Source organism: Sphaeroforma arctica (assembly GCF_001186125.1).
Source record: "Sphaeroforma arctica JP610 unplaced genomic scaffold supercont1.790, whole genome shotgun sequence".
Taxonomy (NCBI): Eukaryota; class Ichthyosporea; order Ichthyophonida; genus Sphaeroforma; species Sphaeroforma arctica.
Genome location: NW_014039768.1, coordinates 5,961 through 25,255, shown reverse-complemented (window position 1 = coordinate 25,255; position 19,295 = coordinate 5,961). Strand labels below are relative to the sequence as shown.

Sequence of the window (19,295 nt, the reverse complement as noted above, 5' to 3'; positions counted from 1 at the left end):
TATATATTTCTTATATATATATATGTGTGTGTGTGTGTGTGTGTCGATTCCTGAGTATCTCTTTACAGTTGAATGTATCATTGACCTCTTGATGTAGTTTGATCAGTTCTGCTTGTATTGCCCCTTGTTTGTTGAGCGATTGATAACGTCGTAGCAGTTGTGCAAGCTCGCTTTGTCTTCTTCACGGGAAATTTGTTGATTTCGGCCTGCCACTACACTGGATTTTATCATGTAGATTGCTTGTATAATCCGATGTATCTCATTCCGCGTTGTCTAATGTTCTCTTTTTCTCTCACGCTTGTTCTTTCGTAGTTGCATGTGTTATAGGGCTGGCGTTCCTCTTCGCTCAGCTATGTGCCCCTCGTCGATTCGGAGACCCAAAGTACCTCAAGTGGAACCGCCACCAGGCCAAAGAGGTCAAGATCCCTCTCTAAGCCATAAGTGTTGCCGATTCATCACTCCTCACAGATCCACACATGTTACTGTGCATAGTATTTCGGGGCCACGGGGTGAGCTTCTCTCTATTTTCTGAACCCTAATGAGGTGCACCATTATTGTTTCATGACGCACCGCTTCAGCCCTTCAAAGAGCTCCCGTTGGATACATGTACTGCCTCTAGCTATGCTCGCGCTTTTTTGAATTCATCATCCAGCATTACGCATGTTTTTAAATAAATTTGATACACTCTACCGTAATCATAATGAGATTGATTGGACATGAGATTTGGAGATGAAAGGTCGTGTACTGTTGATCGTTGGGTATTGCACGCTACCATCAGAACGAGGATCCTCGATACTTTGTCGATGAACTTAATAATACAGGCACGCCTGCTCGGTGTGGTCCCTATTACAAAAAAGAAATAGATCAAAATTATTATTTATGACATCGATTTCATCCAATGAGAAGCCTGCCTGCCACGGGACAGTCCTGATGCGAATTAGGGTTAAAACAGTTGTGTATGAACCACCCAGCATCAACGTCTCGAAACCGTTGTTAACCTACACCTGTTCTAGGAAAGCTAATACTAATACCACTTGCGGGAGCTATCGGCGTTGTCATACATAAGAGCTCACAATTTCGAAACCCGAACAGAGCACAATACCTGTCAGTCGTAAACTAAGCATGTTACAGGTGGTGCCTCTGTAGGACGCCAACTTGCCGCAATACCACAGGATACATCAGCGCATCATGCGAACATGCTCACCGGAAACTCCACGACTGCGTGCCCAGGATCTCTCGAAGTTCCTTCAAATTATAGGCGAACAAAGACGTTGTCCATGCAAACGTCACCCGGTGACTTCAGTGTTCGCTTTGATGTGATGAACTTACGGTCCCAGTCGCGAAAGTTGCCATATTTTTCGAAAGAGTCGTCTCAACATCAGACGAATCATCCTCAGATTTGGTCAATACCGATTCATCATTTTGACACAAACGGAAACTATCCACCAACTGGCCGGTTTTATAAAGGCAATTCCCAGATACATTTGATATTTACAGGTAAACTGAGCCCATGGTCTGGTTAGAAACGCCGTTCTACTTGACCCTGTAAGACATCAGAGTACATTTTGGAGACAATAATGTACTGCTCTGAGTAAACAAATAGCTGTTGTAAAACTATTCGCAAAGCCCCCTTTGTACAGCAGACTCAAACAGTACAACATGGGGAGTACCATCTGTCACTCATGCACTCGACTGTGACGCTGATCGAAATATATTTATACCGGAAATATGCGCCCCATATTCAGGTTGTATATCCTTTTTTATAGAAAGAAAGTAAATAGTTTGCTAGAAAAAACAATTGCGACCTCAAAATAAACAAGTAAAAATACCATTTAAACTGCAGCTATATCAATTTATTGTACAAAATTTTATCTCTAAATAATGAATACTATACAAATGACAGCACGAGCACCTTTGTGGGGATAAGTACTCTACCTCCTGTCTGATACCCAATACGCACTCCAGTACGTAATGACCGTACTGCACCCGGGGTTCTCTTACTTCCTACTTCTATATGTCTGCTCGCATGCACACTTCGAATGTTATATATTAAAGAATCGCATACAAGCTACCGATGTTCTTGCATCAGCAAAGGTTATCTTGTCCAAAGCTACTTCGCATTTCCTTACGCGGTGACTTCTTTTCCTTCAGTAGGAGGTTTCTGGGTGTACATACAACTACGCGCCACGCTCTCCCGCACGGAGTCGAATAGATCCTTAATCTCGGATGCGCAGTACACGAAACTGTAAATGTGGTAACAAGAAGTACAAATAATAAGTATTCCATGAAATGAAACAAAGATCCACGAAACTGTAAATGTGGTAACAGGAGGTACAAATAATAAGTATCACATGAAATGAATTTAAGTTCTAGGCGTTATACTACCGTAGCTGACGGCCCCACGACGAGTGCCGAGGACTTCATAGTGCGAGCCACAGTAAATATATAACAGTACAAAATATCTGAACCAGCTGAATGATGCTCACTTTCTGGTGTACGTCCGTGCACATGCTCTGAGATTCAACATTCGGCACTATCGCACACAGGAAAATAACAACAACAACAACAACAACAACAACAACAACAAGAACAAGAACAAGAACAAGAACAAGAACAAGAACAAGAACAAGAACAAGAACAAGAACAAGAACAACAAGAACAAGAACAACAACAAGAACAAGAACAAGAACAACAACAACAACAACAACAACAACAACAACAACAACAACAACAACAACAATGCGAAATCATACCGAGACTGGGCTGCTTTAAAATTCAGCGCACAGTAGCAAGTACAGAGCATATTTATAATTAGCGAGAAGAACGCGAAGGATGAGTGCTTACCTGTGGCTCCAGAACCGGTATCGGGGATTCTTGATCAACTCGATGAATGTAATCAACAGGCCCCAGGGATGTGGGCGGTGCACTATCAGGCGTTCAACCAGCACACGCGTAATCTGCTCCTGGATGACCTCCTGTAACGTTGGGAATCGAGTTTGAGTGGAGAGCACAACTTTGAAATGAACAAGTGAATAGTTATGCAATTAAATCCCACGCAAGAAGGGGACAGAACAAAGACCAGTACAGTGACAGATACTAAGTACCGTAAAGGATACTCGAGAGTTTACTAAATTGTATGTACGAGCCCAGTCGAGTGTATACCATTCGACTATCCTGATTTGGATAACCGCTCTCGACATTCGTTTGATATGCAACTTACATAGAAGTATCAACATAGACTTACCTGCTGAGCCTCTGCGAATAAGAACAAGAGCACACAACTAAAGTAGTGCGTATGGTTGTTGGGATATCGCAGTTGATTGGCAATGGCATTGAGACAGAAGTACCGGCCTTCTGTGTCCAAGTCCATGATCAGTTGCTGGAACACATCCATCGGACCTGACCGCGTAATTGGAGAGGTGCCTAAAGCGACAAAGGGCAAAAAAAAAAAGTGTTAGATATCATTATACGGGGTCTGTAACATCCAATCCAGCTACGTCCTTGCGTTAAACTAAATACGAAGGATAGGTCTTATCAGTCCGTCACAACACAAACATCATGGACAAGTTCATAATAAATTAGGAAGTGAAAAAATACATACGTTATGGTAGGTTAAGGCGTACATTGGGGACCAAGTCAAAGATGCAACTATAGCAGTTATCAGCGACATGCACATGACCTTACCTTGGGTCTTTTGAAGCTGTACAATCGCCTGCACACCCACATATAAAACGAGGGCGTTGATTAATGGCACGTCGTATTTGGTGCCGTATGCGTCAATTTCGGCTTGCGATTGCAGCAAGACACTCTGCGACAAGTTCATCAGGAACGACACCTCGCGTGTTTTAAGGTACTGAACAGGAAATGAGCGGATGCGAGAGCAATGTCAGCGATGTCGATTGTTATAGGGATTGACCTAAGCCCGGTGCGCAAGCTAGAAAGTACAGGAAAACAAGCGTGGCAGAATGATCGTGGGCAAAAGCACTAGAAGCTAGAAGTAAGCTAGAGGTATATAGAAGGAGGTGACCACTTGAACACATTCACCTGGTCGAGATGCCTTCGGAAATCGTTTTTCTCGAGTGCGGCTAGGTAGTCACCATACAGATTAGGGGACTGGTTGATCTCTGGCAGCAGATCCACTTTGAGATTAGGTGTGAAAGGGTCGGGTAACCGCATGTTCTTGGGGAACGCGCTCAGAATCAGATTGCGTACCTAAATATAGCATGGAGGAGATAGAAGCAGAAATGTTACTAATCGAGTTGGTTCCTACGTTGAGAATGAGAGCGAAATGACTCTGTAGTTTGTAAACAATCGCTTCGCAGGTTCGATTCATATAAGCAAATATTCACCCACTGGCGGCGACGTGACGAGCATGTGCTCGTATGCACGTACTAAACTATGAATCGGAAATAAATCTCACACATAACACCGACAACACAAGTCACAAACGGGACTCCGGGAAAGGACAGATGAACAGCACAAGACCACCCAACACATCCTAACGCTCAGGAAGGCTACTCTACGCAGCCCACGCCCACATATTCTCTTCAGCGACTGCCCACACCCCCACAACCACCCCGCAACACCCATACCCACCAACCACATCACATGCCGTTGTGAGGCCAAGTGGTATGGTTGAAGGGAAATGAGTGACGCCGAGCACTGCAGAGGTAACGAAACAGCCTCGCCGCACAAGGATGGGTATCGTCATCGCGTTATTAGGGATCACCCAGCACTAATTACACACGTGCTAGGAAATACGTAAAACTATAGCACTTATTACAGACGTGCTAAGAAATACGTAAAACTATTGCAGCAGGTGCACCTGACAATGATAAACGCTAAAATGAGACATGCACTCAACTTTTAAGATTAGACAACAGCAATCGACAGTGTGACTGCTGACAAGCTGTACGACAACGCAACAATATTCTACGACAATTTCAAAATATGGGGATCAACAACACACCTGAATGCAGGACGCTGGGATGGCGTCGCAGAAGGCAAAGTGGTAGTTGCACAACAACTCGGGGAAGTCGTGTAGCAGGATGAGCAGGATCCGTAGCAAGCCTTGATAGAGCACGCGCATAGGGGCCGTCATGTTGCAGCTGTAGGAGTTCAGGTGAGAGGCAATCAATTGGTGGATAACGGCAGTCGTGCCATGACGGAACGCGTGGGCAGCGACTAGCAAGATCGGTAATAGACAGGCCTGAATTCAGAAGACTATTCCATGGACAAAAGAACAAAAGCAAGTGACAAAACTGGTATTGAGAATTCACAGTACCGATGGGTGCACTCACCTCTTCAATGCGGGTGCCATGAACACCAACAGCTCTACCAGCAGCTTCTGGTACAGCGGCCAGCCCTTTTGTCCCTTCAGCAGCAACAGCTTAGGCATGAAGCTGCGGTGCGCGATCAATTTGAGCCACGCGAAGGCGAAGCGCGGGATACGCGCCGGTTGCAGCAGGTGCAGCGTGGACGCCAATCCGTTGAGGATTTGCGGCTGTTCGGTCGGTTTGTGGTGGGTGTGCAGGGGTGGTATTAGCTACAGTGCAACTTCGGGTGGGAATAGACGGGAGATGGTATCATAGACCGTGTAACCAACAGAAAGAGAACGTCTATATACTGTGGAGTATCAGGTGTGTTAGTGTGGGCGGGTTTGTACACAACCATATACAAGTGGAGCGACCTATTCCAACTCATAATATAATACACCAGAGTTCTACACGCAAGATCTGCTGCACTCGTGCAGACTAGGCATTGCGCGGCTCATGACACACAGCGCGACAACACCAACACCTCGGAGTGTTGCTCACGTGTGATAGCAAGTGTTCAGCCATGACACTAGACACAACAACATGTACTATAACAACAATACACACAACAACATATACTATAACAACAGTACACACAACAACATGAACTATAATAACAATACACACAACAACATGTACTATAACAACAATACACACAACAGCATGTACTATGACAACAATACACACAACAACATGTACTAAAACAACAATACACAACAACATATACTTTAACAACAATACACACAACAACATGTACTATACATCTCCAGCGCACACTTAGTGACATACGTGGATGTGATCCAGCAAGCTGTCAGTCTGCGTCAGATCTCGGAACAGATTCGCAATGAGCCTGAAGTACACTCTCTGGTACAGCTCACTCTTATCCTTGCTGCCGCCTCTACCACTGCCAATAGCCTTGGAATCACCATCGGACTTGGTGCCTGTACTGCCTGGCCTGGGTGCAGCACCCTCGCCCACATCGTTTAGGACAGCTACTACAACTACTTCGAGCGCTGTGTTGAGAAGTGACAGTTGCTTCTGTGCGGCTGCGTTAGTATTCGGGTCGCCACCGGCCATCTGTATTGTGTGGGGAATGTCATCATGAGATACTGACGGAATGAAATATACCTTGTGTGAACTGTACAGAGGATGTCTCATGGTTAGGGAGATATATGAAAGATGCATAGCACTCCACTGTCGTCAGCAACAAGATATGATCAGTCAGTCTTACAAGTTGCACATAGAAGTATACATAGTATTGGATATCGCACTTTACTTATCTATTCATACAACCATGTAACTGTGCTGACGAACTTGAGAAGCACGAGGTAGCATCAACCTCTTGCGAAAACTGCACAGGAACAACAAAAGACTGATATAACATAGAGCCACAGTCCGATGGCAGCATTGGTACAGGCGCATACCAAAGATATCTACGCGCATACGCCATATTATCAGCCATACACACACGACTAACATCGAACTCAGCCAGTAACACAGCCCAGCAATACAGCCCAGCAACACAAGCCTACCTTGATGAGAATGAAGAATAGCTTCGACACAGCGTCCAGCGCCATGTAGTTCATGTATCTCTCCGTAGGGCCTGAGGACTCCTTGCTTGCTACAGAGGCAGTGGCCGTAGGAGAGGCTGTGCCTGTGAGGCTGTTGAGTGGCATGGAGCCTGCATTGGCTGCATCTGCGGCAGTTGGTGATACGACAGTGCGTTCTTCCTCTGTGGATGGGATAAGAGAGTGTGTGAGCGAGTTAAGGAGCAGATGAGTGGTCTAGGCTGGTTGGAGATATGGGCATGTGGATGTACACGTGTATACGTATTAGTTTAAGCGTACAGTGTGGGCGAATGCATATAAAAGTTCTACCGGAACCCGGATTTGAGCTAACCCCCTCCTGAATGGAGATACGAAATATCTTCTCAAAGCAAGGACCGCATGGAACACTATATGCATTAAACAGAAGATATAAGTCTACTTGCTAACCTTCATTGAACAGAAGATATAAGACTACTTGCTTACCTCCATTGAATAGAAGATATAAGACTCTACTTGCTTACCTTCATCGGACACGTCTCTAAACGGCGCCTTGAGAGTGGCCTTCACCGCCACGGCCACACTGAGCCTGATAAACATCGCAGCACTCTCGTCACTCTTGAGCATACGTTGTTGTTGCAGCAACGTCACGAGGTGCGCGTACAACATGTCTGTGTGCAGTGGTTGAGAGTGGAATCCTAGACGCACACACTGGTCCAGTAAGAGTTCGATGCTGACGATAGTCTCTGGGGACACCATGTAGTGGGCACTGTCGGATTCGGAGCGGTTGTAGCCTTCGCGCAGCGCTTCAAGGGCATCCTTTACCGAGTCGCTTTGTACCTTTGAGTTAGTGAAGCACACAACTGAGATCAATATCAATATGCTACTTATGAATGTCACTCCAGGACACAGGGGAGTAGTGCTATAAGCACCTTCAGCTGGGCGAATGTCAGTACCCGAAATATCACATCCGATTTCGATCGAATGACCAACTACGCCTCATAGCAGCTTAGAGGCCAACTATACAATGGCCAAAGCACTCACCAAAGCGCACAACCGTCATAGCAAATACTCGCTACGTAACGGACCGGATAGCAGAACACCAACTGCGCACTGCGGAGGTGTACATATTCCAATCTCACACATCAGACATCAAATGACCAACTACGCCTCATAGCAGCTTAGGCCAACTATACAACGGCCAAAGCACTCACCAAAGCGCACAACCGTCACAGCAAATACTCGCTACGTAACGGGCCGGATAGCAGAACACCAACTGCGCACTGCGGAGGTGTACATATTCCAATCTCACACATCAGACATAGAAAACTTGCAATTGAATCGTGCTGCGTTATAATTAACTATGGTACAGCCTTTGCAAGGCATACACAAAGTGTACAATTAGCCCACCTACATCTACCATATACATGCACCTATGTACAGATACCTTATATATTTCATGAACAAACCACAGGCCTATGGTACAACCCTCGCAAGGCAATAACAAACGTATAACAAAACCATCTACACGTGGCATATACATGCATTGTACGCTTGCCTAGATACCTCCTATATTGCACGAACATACCACCGTCCTGGGTCGATCAAGTGCCGCAGCTACGCGCAACATCTTCGCGGGGGAGATGTCTGTGTATGAGGCTGGCAGCGATTTGTCACTGTGCAGCGCTGTCATGATATCGGCCACGGTGTCATTGTTCTTGCTGTTGGCCGTGTCATTGCTGGTGTTGACATTCTCGGTGATGTAGCTGGCCAGTTCACTATCCATGTCTGCATCGATGAGGAGACGCACTCTGTGCAAGTGTGGCGGGGGAAGGTTTGTGAGTCTTGGGGGAGGTGGGGGGGGGGGGGTGGTACGTATTTAGGTGTGTATTTGTGATTGACAAAAAAGCGTACTGTTGACATCCATATACATACATTCGCTTCATAAACAGTTCGCGACCAGGTGATGAGTAATAAATCACGAGAACTACTTCACACAACACACCTGATGAGCTTTGCAACCGTCTGCACGTTCTCGGGCGACAGTTTGACCTCTAGGCTCAGCTGGCCCAGGTAGAAACTGGTGACTGCTCGTGGCACTGCCTTACTGATATCGCACAGCGACTGCAGCAATAACACGTGCACATCTGCGGTGAACGTAGCAGCATGGTATTAATTACATTGAGCGAACGGTGCTATTTGTACGCACCAATCAAGGTACTCGGGTGTTCCAATTGACATTGCGCACGGGTCAGTGTTATACGAGGTAACAATGGTAAGCACCGTGCCCTACTCCTAAATTATGCAGCATCACTGCTCGTTAAAAATAGACACCTCCCTACTCCTAAATTATGCAGCATCACTGCTCGTTAAAAATAGACACCTGCTACACAGGAACATAAACAAAGACATTGACTCCCGAGAACATACAAGATGTACTAAAAACAGGAACATAAAAACGAAGACGTTGATTCCCGAGAACAAACATACAAATTGTACCACCAGCACGAGAATAGATATATCAGTGCAATCACACACGACTCAGTATAAATAATCACACGCACATCAGCCTCCACCCACCCACCTTTATATATCTGGTTGTCTTTGTCCGCGTCGATAGCAAACAAGGGCGGGGTGATCTTGTACGTCACGGCCAGGGCCAACTCCGCCCTCTTGGCATCCTGCATGACAACCATAGACGCCTGTCTAATGAACGCAAACAGGTTGGACGACACCGGGATGTCGGCCAGGCACTTCGCACCGGCACTCTCAGCGGCGTTGATAACCTTGTAGATCTCCGCCATAACCAGCATGAGCTTCTCCAGACCGAGCATGTTGCCTGTGCGTGTGGGGTTGTGAGGTGCAGGAAGTGAGTATGGCTGGTTATAACTGATGCCCTGTGTGTGAGTGGGACACACCACTGGTATATGCATAGCCGACTGCATGGTCTGCCGAGCACTGTGTCTGGCTCCTCGGCGTTACCGCGGGCGTGCTCATGCGATACAGGCAGCTAGGCAGAAGCATAGACCCCCCCATCTTTAAATAGACAGCCAATCAGGTAACAAAACAAACGGAGACATATAATACGCTAATTCAACACACGGTGGGGCCCATATGTCCAGGGCAAAAGCAGTCCTCCAAAAGGTAGTGCGAAACCAAATCGAGTTCAACACTCTCGCGCCCCTGTGTTACTTTGCCCACGCACGTATTTCCAAAACAACATTGGCAGTCGGAATCGGTACTCAACGGGTGGGCATTGGGGGTGACAGCTACACGATGACAAGCCACAAGCTATATATGTCAAGAAGAGAGCTGGATCACATTTACAGGAATGATGCAGCGCTCGTACGAGTGTATGTCTTGCAGGTGATACGTGCACACTTGCAGGACACTCGAAACCGAATAAATACTGACAGAGGGGAGATATCAACACGAAGAGATATATCACAACACTTTCAGTACGTTCCGGAACTACTGCCGCACGCCGCACAATGACGAGGTGGAAAAATGTAACATATGTAACAGAATATACACACCTGCGTTGCTTGTTTGCGACACCTGTGATTCGCCAGACTGTGGGTCCAGCAGCGGCTTGCTCAGATTCTCGTGCGACTGTGGCTCGTTACTACTGCCAGTCGGATACGCAGCGCCAATGCCTAGTACAAAGTACAGATACGAAGCAAAGTAGATGAGCAAATGATACAATACAGGCGGATATTCGAACCACATGGAAACCGGGCTTAGATTATGCAATTGCGGAATACGACGAAGATTCACCAATTTACGAAAAGTAAAAATTAAATATAAAGATTATCTACGAAATTTTGCCAATAAAAAAAACTGCGCATTGCACAACACAATTCCCGCACATGACAATCATTCCATCACAAGAGTATCATGACATGTGCCAACCGCATAGTGATTGTGGAAATGCGCGTGGCCCCAAACCTGCGATCAGCCAAGATTCGCTAAGCAAAGCACCACGCTTACCTGACGGAGGCGATACATTGCCGGTGAGTGAGCCCTGACGGCTCTTGTTGTCACCGCCGAATTTGGAGAACTCTTCGTACACGTGGTACTGGTGGTGCCGTAGCCCGGGTGGGGTGGCTCGCAAGAGATCGGGTAGGTACGCGGGATACCTAATATGGTCCCGCGGGTAATGTCGGAAGTAGTAGGATATTAGATTCATAATATAACGCACGTGGGATGGTACTAAACGGAGTGGGTAGCACAGCAAACAGAGCACCGACGTAGGTGAGCTGAGTCGGAGGTTGCGACGTTTGTGAGAATGATATACGAGACGGCGAACCGGACCCAAACAGTCAGTCAAGCCCCACGCGTATAAGCACTCAATACTGTAGTAATGCGCGTATGACCCATAATGTATGTCCATACAATTACCCGTACATAGACATTCACAGATTTCTGTGACCCCCGCATGTACCTGTTGTTGTTGTTGATGTACCCGATGTCGTAGAAGGGAGTGTTGGGGTGGTGGTCGTGGTGGTTCCTGCGTGCAGCATACGCCTGTTGCAGTGACTCGTCGATCTGGGCTACCGTCTTACCCGCTGCCACTTTCTCGATAGCTGACAGCGCTAACTCTAAGTTCTCTACCACCGCAAAGCGCACAGCCTGTACAAGTGGTACAGAGAAGAATGGGGGTCGGCAACGAAGAGATAGAACGGGGCAAGAACCCTTAGTGTGTTAGGGATTTCTAGACATATGATGGCAGGATGTGTTCAGGCAAATGCACGCTATCGAGGTAAGTATAAATTGCCCCCCACAACCCTTCTGATGCAACGGTATGGACAGTCTATTCAAAAAAAATATGAACAACAAGAACACAGCAACGCAAGGCAAGTACCTAGTTAAGCTGCACTTTTCACACGGCTGCGGAGAGAAACACATTTGACGAACATCACTGCGACAAAGCCCGAAGGCCTTACGCAAAGTAGTATCACAACAGAACACACAAAGAGGCCAATAGCATCGTGGGGTACAGCTACAGACTCAAGTTGAGCGTGCCACACCATTCGATTGAAAACGCAAAGATAAGCACACACACACACACACAAACACACACACACATAACAACACACACACACATAACCACACACACACACAAACACATACATAAACATACACACACACATAACCACACACACACACAAACACATCCATAAACATACACACACAATTGTAACTGCATAAACACACCTGCTCCACCATGATGGTCTGCTGCTCCATGCTGAGCGAGCCGATGAGGTTCGCCTGTTGCAGTGCATGCTGAAAGTTGGTCCGCAAGTGGTTGGCCAGAGTGGCTCTGAGCGGATCCTTGCACGTCACCAGCGCAAGATTAATGGACAGCGACTGCGCCATCACCTGTGTGTCGCGGACGGATATAAGTGAGTGAGAACATCGGTCTAGCTGGTCGGGACACGAGAGTTTAGCAAGGAGTTGCCAGTGCGCATTGAACGCTTACAAGCACATATACGTACACACAAGTGCCTTCGCGTGCGGATTAACGCAACGACAGTTATCGCCGGATCAGTCGCTTGTGGGGCCCTCACCAGCTATTCTATAAATAAATAAACAACAACCAGCCATGAAAAACCCAAACACACACACACACACACACACACACACACCTGAGCGGCGTGGCGCATTCTATTTTCGTCACCGTCCATTGCAAAATCCTTCAACACCAATTCGCGCGACGCCGTGCAGCAGTAGTAGACACTGCGCTCCAGCACACCACCCATCTCCTTAATGGACTGGTCAATGGACATCTGGATGCATCTGTGAGGTATGACATGATACACATAAATACACACATGTTTTAATTTATTGTTGTCAGGTGAGGCAATCGTTCTGAGAACTATTCCGGATCGGCTCACTGTCTTAGGCCACAGAAACCCAAGGCGGCTTAAGCCATGCTTACGGATGCCATTTATAAAGCCATATAAGGAGCGCGGTTTCTGTCAAACGAGTGCTTTGCGACGAGTACTCTTGCTTATAAGTCTTGTACTTTCAAGAAGGCTCACCCATCTGCTGGATGCCGTGCACAGACACATTCGTCAGATACACTCATGGCAAACAAAGGCATAACTGTATACTAACAATAGTATACACTACAGGTACAACACACATGCTCGCCACAGACTCGTACACGTACTTACACAACACAACGGGCACATGCTCTACACACATAACCTTGCGCTCAAGTACGTACCGCCTACTCAGCTGTGGCAGCTGCACGAAATACGCACACTGACTGTTGAGCTGCACCTGCAGATGCATGTTGGTCATGGGTGTGTCCGTGACCGCTCCCTGCGCCCCAGGCACCACCTGAGCCCCCGCGCCAATGGGAGGCGCGGGTATGGTGCTGGATGTGTTGTTGTTGTTGTTCGCAGAGTTATTGTTAGTGTTGTTGACGCCCATCTGAGGGACCTGCCAGTTGGAGGCGTCGATCTTGCCCATGCCCTTCGTCGAGTCTGTGTTCTTCTGCTGCTGCTGCTGCTGATGTTGTGCGTGCTGTGCGTTGAGCAAGTCGAGGGCGAAGGCGGGCAAAAAAAAAGTATCCATATCAAAAGTAACCACATAGACGACAAAAGTGGACTTGGCGAGAGAGAAATGAATAAACATGTGAGATACCACCACACATGCGACAAGAGAAGTCCCGAACATCTTCTCCGAAGATACCTCGCAAATTCAACTCTAAACACCTCTTATGCCCCGGTTGGTTGAGGCAGCTAGCGAAACAGGCACAGCTATGTCTGAACAACACAGGACGGCATATAGTGCCCAATAGGACGCCGACGCGTGCCACACCAACCCCGAGTGTACGTACGTACCTGTCTGGGCAGTAACAGGGCCGTGGCTGTTGTGGGGACCAGCTGCGCCTCGTCCATGGGCTGCGGAGTCAGCAGGTCTGACGGCTCAATGGCATCCAGATCCACTGCGATGTTCTTGTACAGCACCTCGATCTCAAACTTCAGGTTGAGCTTGAGGGCGGGCAGGCGGTGCAGCTCGCATAGCAAACGCAATATTCCCATTGTCCACGGGTTGGGGGGCGAGAACACGGCTGAGTGCTTTACGGCTTCAAGCACCTAGGTGGGTTGAATAGGGGGGAGTGGGGAGAAAGTGTGTGTGAGTGCGTGTGTGTGTGCGTGAGTGAGTGACAGACCAGGCGAGATGGTATGCAAGTGTGTGTTTGTGAGGAGGGAAACGAAGGTGCCACGTTGACAGAAGACAGACCTTGACAGTGTATGGAAGGATATGGATTAAGAGCATTACATTGTTCACGTTGAGTCTCATCTATCGACCACGGGAGAACGGTACTGGAAAGCCGGATACAGGCTTAGATTCCTGAACTACATCGCTTCATATGGACTATATACACACACTACACTGCAAGCTCTCACATATTATATTATGGTACCAGTACAACCATCAAACATGTTTTGCGTTTATACAGCAGCGTTGTATTGCCAGAGGACAGTAACCACGACCACTGAGAAAGACCACGTGACCGCTGAAGCGCGTACAAAACCTATACTAGATACTAATCTAGATACTACAGACAGTCCGATACTAAGCTAGATACTATAGACAGTCCGATACTAAGCTAGATACTATAGACAGTCTGATACTAAGCTAGATACTATAGGCAGTCAATCACTCCTACCTTTGCAATGAATGGCAAAATGAATATGAGGCGGCGTCGGTGGTAGCCCTCGACAATCAGGTCCTTCATGGGAAGATCGCGCAGAAGAATGGGACTATCCAAGCCAATGGTGATCAACCCCAGCCACGACCCGATGTTCTTCAGCAAACTCCGTTCCGATGACGAGTTGCTGATCTTTTCCGAGCCCAGCAGGATCTTGATGTTGGAGATAGAGCTGGAGCGCACCATGGGCAAGAGGTCTGGCACGGCGATGTGCTGCACAAAGCTAAGATACAGCTTGTGGAAGTTGGGCTCGATCGACGCACGCTTCACGACGATGTACTCGGACAGCCACTTGAAGAAGTCTAAGTGTAACCACTTCATGAGCTCCTCGCCCTTCTCAGTGAGGTTGATCTCTGACAGGTTGTTGAAGATGAAGTGCACTTTCTCCTGCACCGTCTGCGCGGGCGCGGCAATGCCCTGAGGGTGTGCGTGCGACAGAGATAAGGCAAAGTCAACACACGCAAGTATACAGAACAATGCAAGCGGTTGCTGATTCAAAGGTACTGTCAATGGTATATCCACTGTCTGTACATATGCGGGAAATGCGCTACAAACGAGATGCTATTGGAAGGCATCAATCAACAGTAGGTCGGACAAACTCGCCAACAAGCACTCCCCGACCGATTATAGACAGGAAACCACTACACACCCAATAGATCGACTCGATATGTTGGCTATACCTGGTATTAAGTGAACAGCAAATCAATGACTCTACATACCTGGCCACTGGAGGCCACCAGCAGTGTGTTGATGTTAGTGGTCAGACCAAACCCTGAGCCGCCCACGCCGGGAGACGCTGTGGCAGCCAAGTGCGGCGACGCATCAAACGACTTGCCGGTCCCAGTGTTTTGACTCTGGGGGTTGGGCGAAGGCAGGCTCGCATACTTCTCTACTTGTGCGTACAGCTCAGGCACTCGACGGACGTGCGGAATCTGTATAACGGGAGAAATGGGACTAGCGTGAGATAGCGAAACACGGAAATGAAATGATGAACGGATGGCACAGTATGTAGTACACCATATAGTAAGCAGTGTCCAGGCAGCAGTGTATGGGTGAAGAGACACATCTGGGCACTCACAGCACATGGTGTGCTTGAGAGTACAAACTGGTGGGCATTGATGTCGTACTTCACAGCTCCACGTGTGCAGTGTGGTTCCGAGTGTCAACCGATTGTGGGTCGACACAATGAGCTGAGAAATAGCTGGGGCGGACAATACACAGCAGTAGCGTACACAGTAAACTTGCTCACGCGCTCTTGCGCGGAGACACCCACAACTATAGGATGGGGAATTTCCACAACGCACAATCCTAGTACAAGTTGTGTATTTGCCTCATACACACACTCTCGTAGCAAGATGTAGTACTAGACATTAAACGAAACTACGTCAACATGCATATAGCACACCACACATCTACACAGATATGCAAGCTGGACCACCATACCTCTGCAATGGCATGGCAGTAGTGGGGCCAGTCATGGAGTCTCATCTGGAACTGTTCTAGTGAGCAGAAGCCAAACTTAAACATATTGGTCTGCGGCGGCTGTCTTAGGGCATCCAGGATATATCGCAGCGCAATCACACACGCGCCAAACCCTAACAGATGATTCTGGATCAGCGACCCGAACACTACGGACGTCATGGTCAGCTCCTTGTCAGGGTACCTGCATGGATGAGAGAGGGGGTTGGGGGGTTGAAGAGAAGGTAGGGTGCTGAGTACCACGATGTAGACGGATGATTGGCTGTGCATGGGCAGATAGTTGAGGTTTCAAGTGGAATTCTATTAGTCTGTCTGTACTATCACCATCACTGTGCCGTAAGTAAATTACCCCTGTTTGTGCGTGTCTGTGCTGTACACTTATTTCCTAGTCATATGCAGGAGTATGAGGTGTGGTTTCGTACGTGTGGGTATGGCTCTGCGCGTTCACGGGATACCTGCGTGTCTGCGATACTTACTTATGGAAGAACTTGTACTCATCAAACAGGTTGTGCACCATGCAGTCGAACACTTTCTGTTCGCGGCGATCAGGAGAGGCGTTGAAGTTGCGCAGCAGATTGAGCAGGTCTGTGATGGACATGGCCCCTGTGTATATCTTCTCAAAGTACGAGGTCGCTTCTTCCTCTATATCCGTTGAGAAGGATACCTGAATAGTGCAGATAGATACATATTACAGTTCGCGGACAATACTGTTAGCAGCCACACACCTCCACAAAAAAAATGCATGTCTGGACAATGCTTATCATCGAAATCAAAACTTCCTGGCATATAACGCCAGTACCTGAGGGCGTCGACGGGTACAGGCGATAACAGTACACGAACTCTCTAAGTGAGGCGAAGTCGGTCGTTTACTAGACGTGAATCGAGGAATAGCTGGCACCTACCGAGAAGTGCCCCACAAAGGCTCAAGCGGGTATGCCCCAAAGTTTCTATAGCATTTATAACGGGCATGCATATGCGCATACAACTTCCAAACACGTCTTTATAATATTCTAGGCTATAGCAATGACGAATTACCTATTCATCTCCGTATAGTACCATCAAGTACAGTATGGCTGGGTTAGTGCACACAACCGAACATCACTGATGACTTAGATCTACCACTGGTACATCGCTGATCTTGACTCATACCTGGCTGGGCTGGATGGGCTGGGTGTCTGTGGCGGCCTGCTGAGCCGCAGCCGCCAACTGCCTCGAAGCTGCAGTTTGAGCGGGTTGCGACAGATGCCGGCCCCCCCCAGGCGCACCCTGTTGCAACTGTGGGTGTTGTTGTTGTTGTTGTTGCTGTTGTTGTAGCTGTTGTTGGTTGTTGTTCATCTGTGGTACCTTGTTGCCGCCTGAGGATAAGTTGGAGGCGGGCGATGGAACAAAGGGAACGGCGGTGGCCGCGACCGATGCGAGTGAGGTGGTGGGTGGCATCTGCAGGGGCAAAGGTAGGATAGCGTAATTAGAGTATGTCCAGGTATATTGTGAATTGGGTCGTTTTTAAAACACTGCAACATAAAAGCACTATCAGGATGCATTCCACACAGTGTTGTCTACTCCGAATATCAATACAAACCCATAAAGGTATACAGACGATACTCAAGCCTATAGCCGGACGCTCCCGCCTAATGACTGGGCAGAAGTACGAAATCGAGTCGCGAGCAACAGTGCGACACAAAACAACCACGATAAGATATAAGTACCGATACCTACGAATCTTTCTTACAGCTCTACACATATACACAAGTTTGTATATAAAATTGCCAGTTTTCTAGAGGCTATAAGACTTAATTTCAAACAAATGCACGTTACATGGAACATACCCCCGATGGTTTCTGCATGTACTGTCGCTGTTGTTGCTGCGGGTCTTGAGACTGGAAGTGATGCGGGAACACGTTGATACACGCCGCGTGCACTTCGTTGATGGCCTGTGGGGATGTCCCGGCACTGTCACGAGAGGAGAGTGTAATGTGAACAATACGTCTCATGTGTCGGCGTGATGGATGGATATATGTAAACATAAGTGTTGCTCACCAACAGGCGGCGAGTTATGAAGGTACAGCTACGCGAGTATGCCGGGTGTATGGCAGTGGAGTATACTCAAACGAGCAGCTACCCGACCACGGACGAAGCGAAACGACGCTACATACATATATTGGAAAGTGGTGCGGAATGTGCTGCCTATGTATGTTGTGATTCGGCGTACGCTGCACGGTACCATATTCAAATCCACAACAAAGATTAGACAGCAGAATAGACAGCTCATATATGAGTTTCCACTTTGCGAGCTTGGAAGCTCTCGTACAGCATGCGCATGAACCCTCTAGACAACAAAACTTGAAAGAATGAACCTATCCAAAAAGAAACAAAACACTAATAATCACGCATTTAAACAATAGACAAGCGTATGGCACTACCATATAGGAACATAGAAAAACATAGCAGGCATTAGACAAAAGCGAATGACACCCAGATCACATACGATGTGAGTGCATCGATGACGAGCCTGCAGGTTTCCGGTGGCGGCACCTCCTTAGGGGCGATAGTCGCATTGGATAATCGCGACAAAATATTCCGTACCAACACTTGACCGAAAATTATAGCCGCGTTCTGATTGGCAGGATTTCTAAGGGTAACAAGGAGCCAAAATGCCAAATATCAAATCAGACATCTTAAATCGAATCCACAGCCGAAGCACTTGGCATGGAACTACTGTAGCATGTGTATGTGTCTGTGTGCGCAAAAATGGCGATAGGCTCGCTCATGTTAAAAGATTTTCGTATGAGAACGAGTAGATAGTGGACATATTGGAGAACGATGGATATTTCAAATCAAAGGTTGATTTATCAACATGTCTTGAGAGAGAAACCGGACGATACCAGGGGGAGGTCCTGACTCGCCAGAGAAAAAGTCCCATTCAAGTTTACTTTACCCACGCACGTATTTCCAAAACAGCAGTGAGATAGCTAGAATCGGTACTCAACGGGTGGGCATGCAAATGATGGATTCGATACCATGCGTAAGTGCAGCAGACGATACGGAGAAGAATAGTCAAGGGGTGCAAGGGGGGCACATATATCGAAAATTGAACACGGTTGAGTTGATATATTATATATATATATATATATATATATCTTTCTACATATATATATATATATATATATTATAGTATATATATTATATATTATATATATATATATACAATANANACGTGTGTATGTATAT

At 47.3% G+C, this 19,295-nt stretch overlaps 1 protein-coding gene across 1 annotated transcript in view; it reads right to left on the bottom strand.

The window, feature by feature from the left end:
- Positions 1 to 1,838: 1,838 nt before the first annotated feature.
- Positions 1,839 to 19,295, bottom strand: part of SARC_08613 (hypothetical protein) — a 22,523-nt gene continuing 5,066 nt past the window's right edge. The window contains exons 6-32 of the mRNA XM_014297401.1: positions 18,553 to 18,696; positions 17,894 to 18,017; positions 17,217 to 17,504; positions 16,544 to 16,731; positions 16,032 to 16,251; positions 15,308 to 15,520; positions 14,547 to 15,005; positions 13,714 to 13,968; positions 13,092 to 13,393; positions 12,508 to 12,658; positions 12,077 to 12,241; positions 11,304 to 11,491; positions 10,850 to 10,998; positions 10,396 to 10,515; positions 9,444 to 9,698; positions 8,865 to 9,006; positions 8,448 to 8,670; positions 7,384 to 7,699; positions 6,848 to 7,047; positions 6,105 to 6,392; positions 5,301 to 5,503; positions 4,970 to 5,108; positions 4,045 to 4,212; positions 3,685 to 3,853; positions 3,245 to 3,423; positions 2,845 to 2,975; positions 1,839 to 2,243 (exon numbers count right to left, since the gene is read on the bottom strand). Of these exons, the coding sequence (XP_014152876.1) occupies positions 2,126 to 2,243; positions 2,845 to 2,975; positions 3,245 to 3,423; positions 3,685 to 3,853; positions 4,045 to 4,212; positions 4,970 to 5,108; positions 5,301 to 5,503; positions 6,105 to 6,392; positions 6,848 to 7,047; positions 7,384 to 7,699; positions 8,448 to 8,670; positions 8,865 to 9,006; positions 9,444 to 9,698; positions 10,396 to 10,515; positions 10,850 to 10,998; positions 11,304 to 11,491; positions 12,077 to 12,241; positions 12,508 to 12,658; positions 13,092 to 13,393; positions 13,714 to 13,968; positions 14,547 to 15,005; positions 15,308 to 15,520; positions 16,032 to 16,251; positions 16,544 to 16,731; positions 17,217 to 17,504; positions 17,894 to 18,017; positions 18,553 to 18,696 (5,497 nt within the window). The 3' untranslated portion in view covers positions 1,839 to 2,125. The remainder of the gene's footprint in view (positions 2,244 to 2,844; positions 2,976 to 3,244; positions 3,424 to 3,684; positions 3,854 to 4,044; positions 4,213 to 4,969; positions 5,109 to 5,300; positions 5,504 to 6,104; positions 6,393 to 6,847; positions 7,048 to 7,383; positions 7,700 to 8,447; positions 8,671 to 8,864; positions 9,007 to 9,443; positions 9,699 to 10,395; positions 10,516 to 10,849; positions 10,999 to 11,303; positions 11,492 to 12,076; positions 12,242 to 12,507; positions 12,659 to 13,091; positions 13,394 to 13,713; positions 13,969 to 14,546; positions 15,006 to 15,307; positions 15,521 to 16,031; positions 16,252 to 16,543; positions 16,732 to 17,216; positions 17,505 to 17,893; positions 18,018 to 18,552; positions 18,697 to 19,295) is intronic.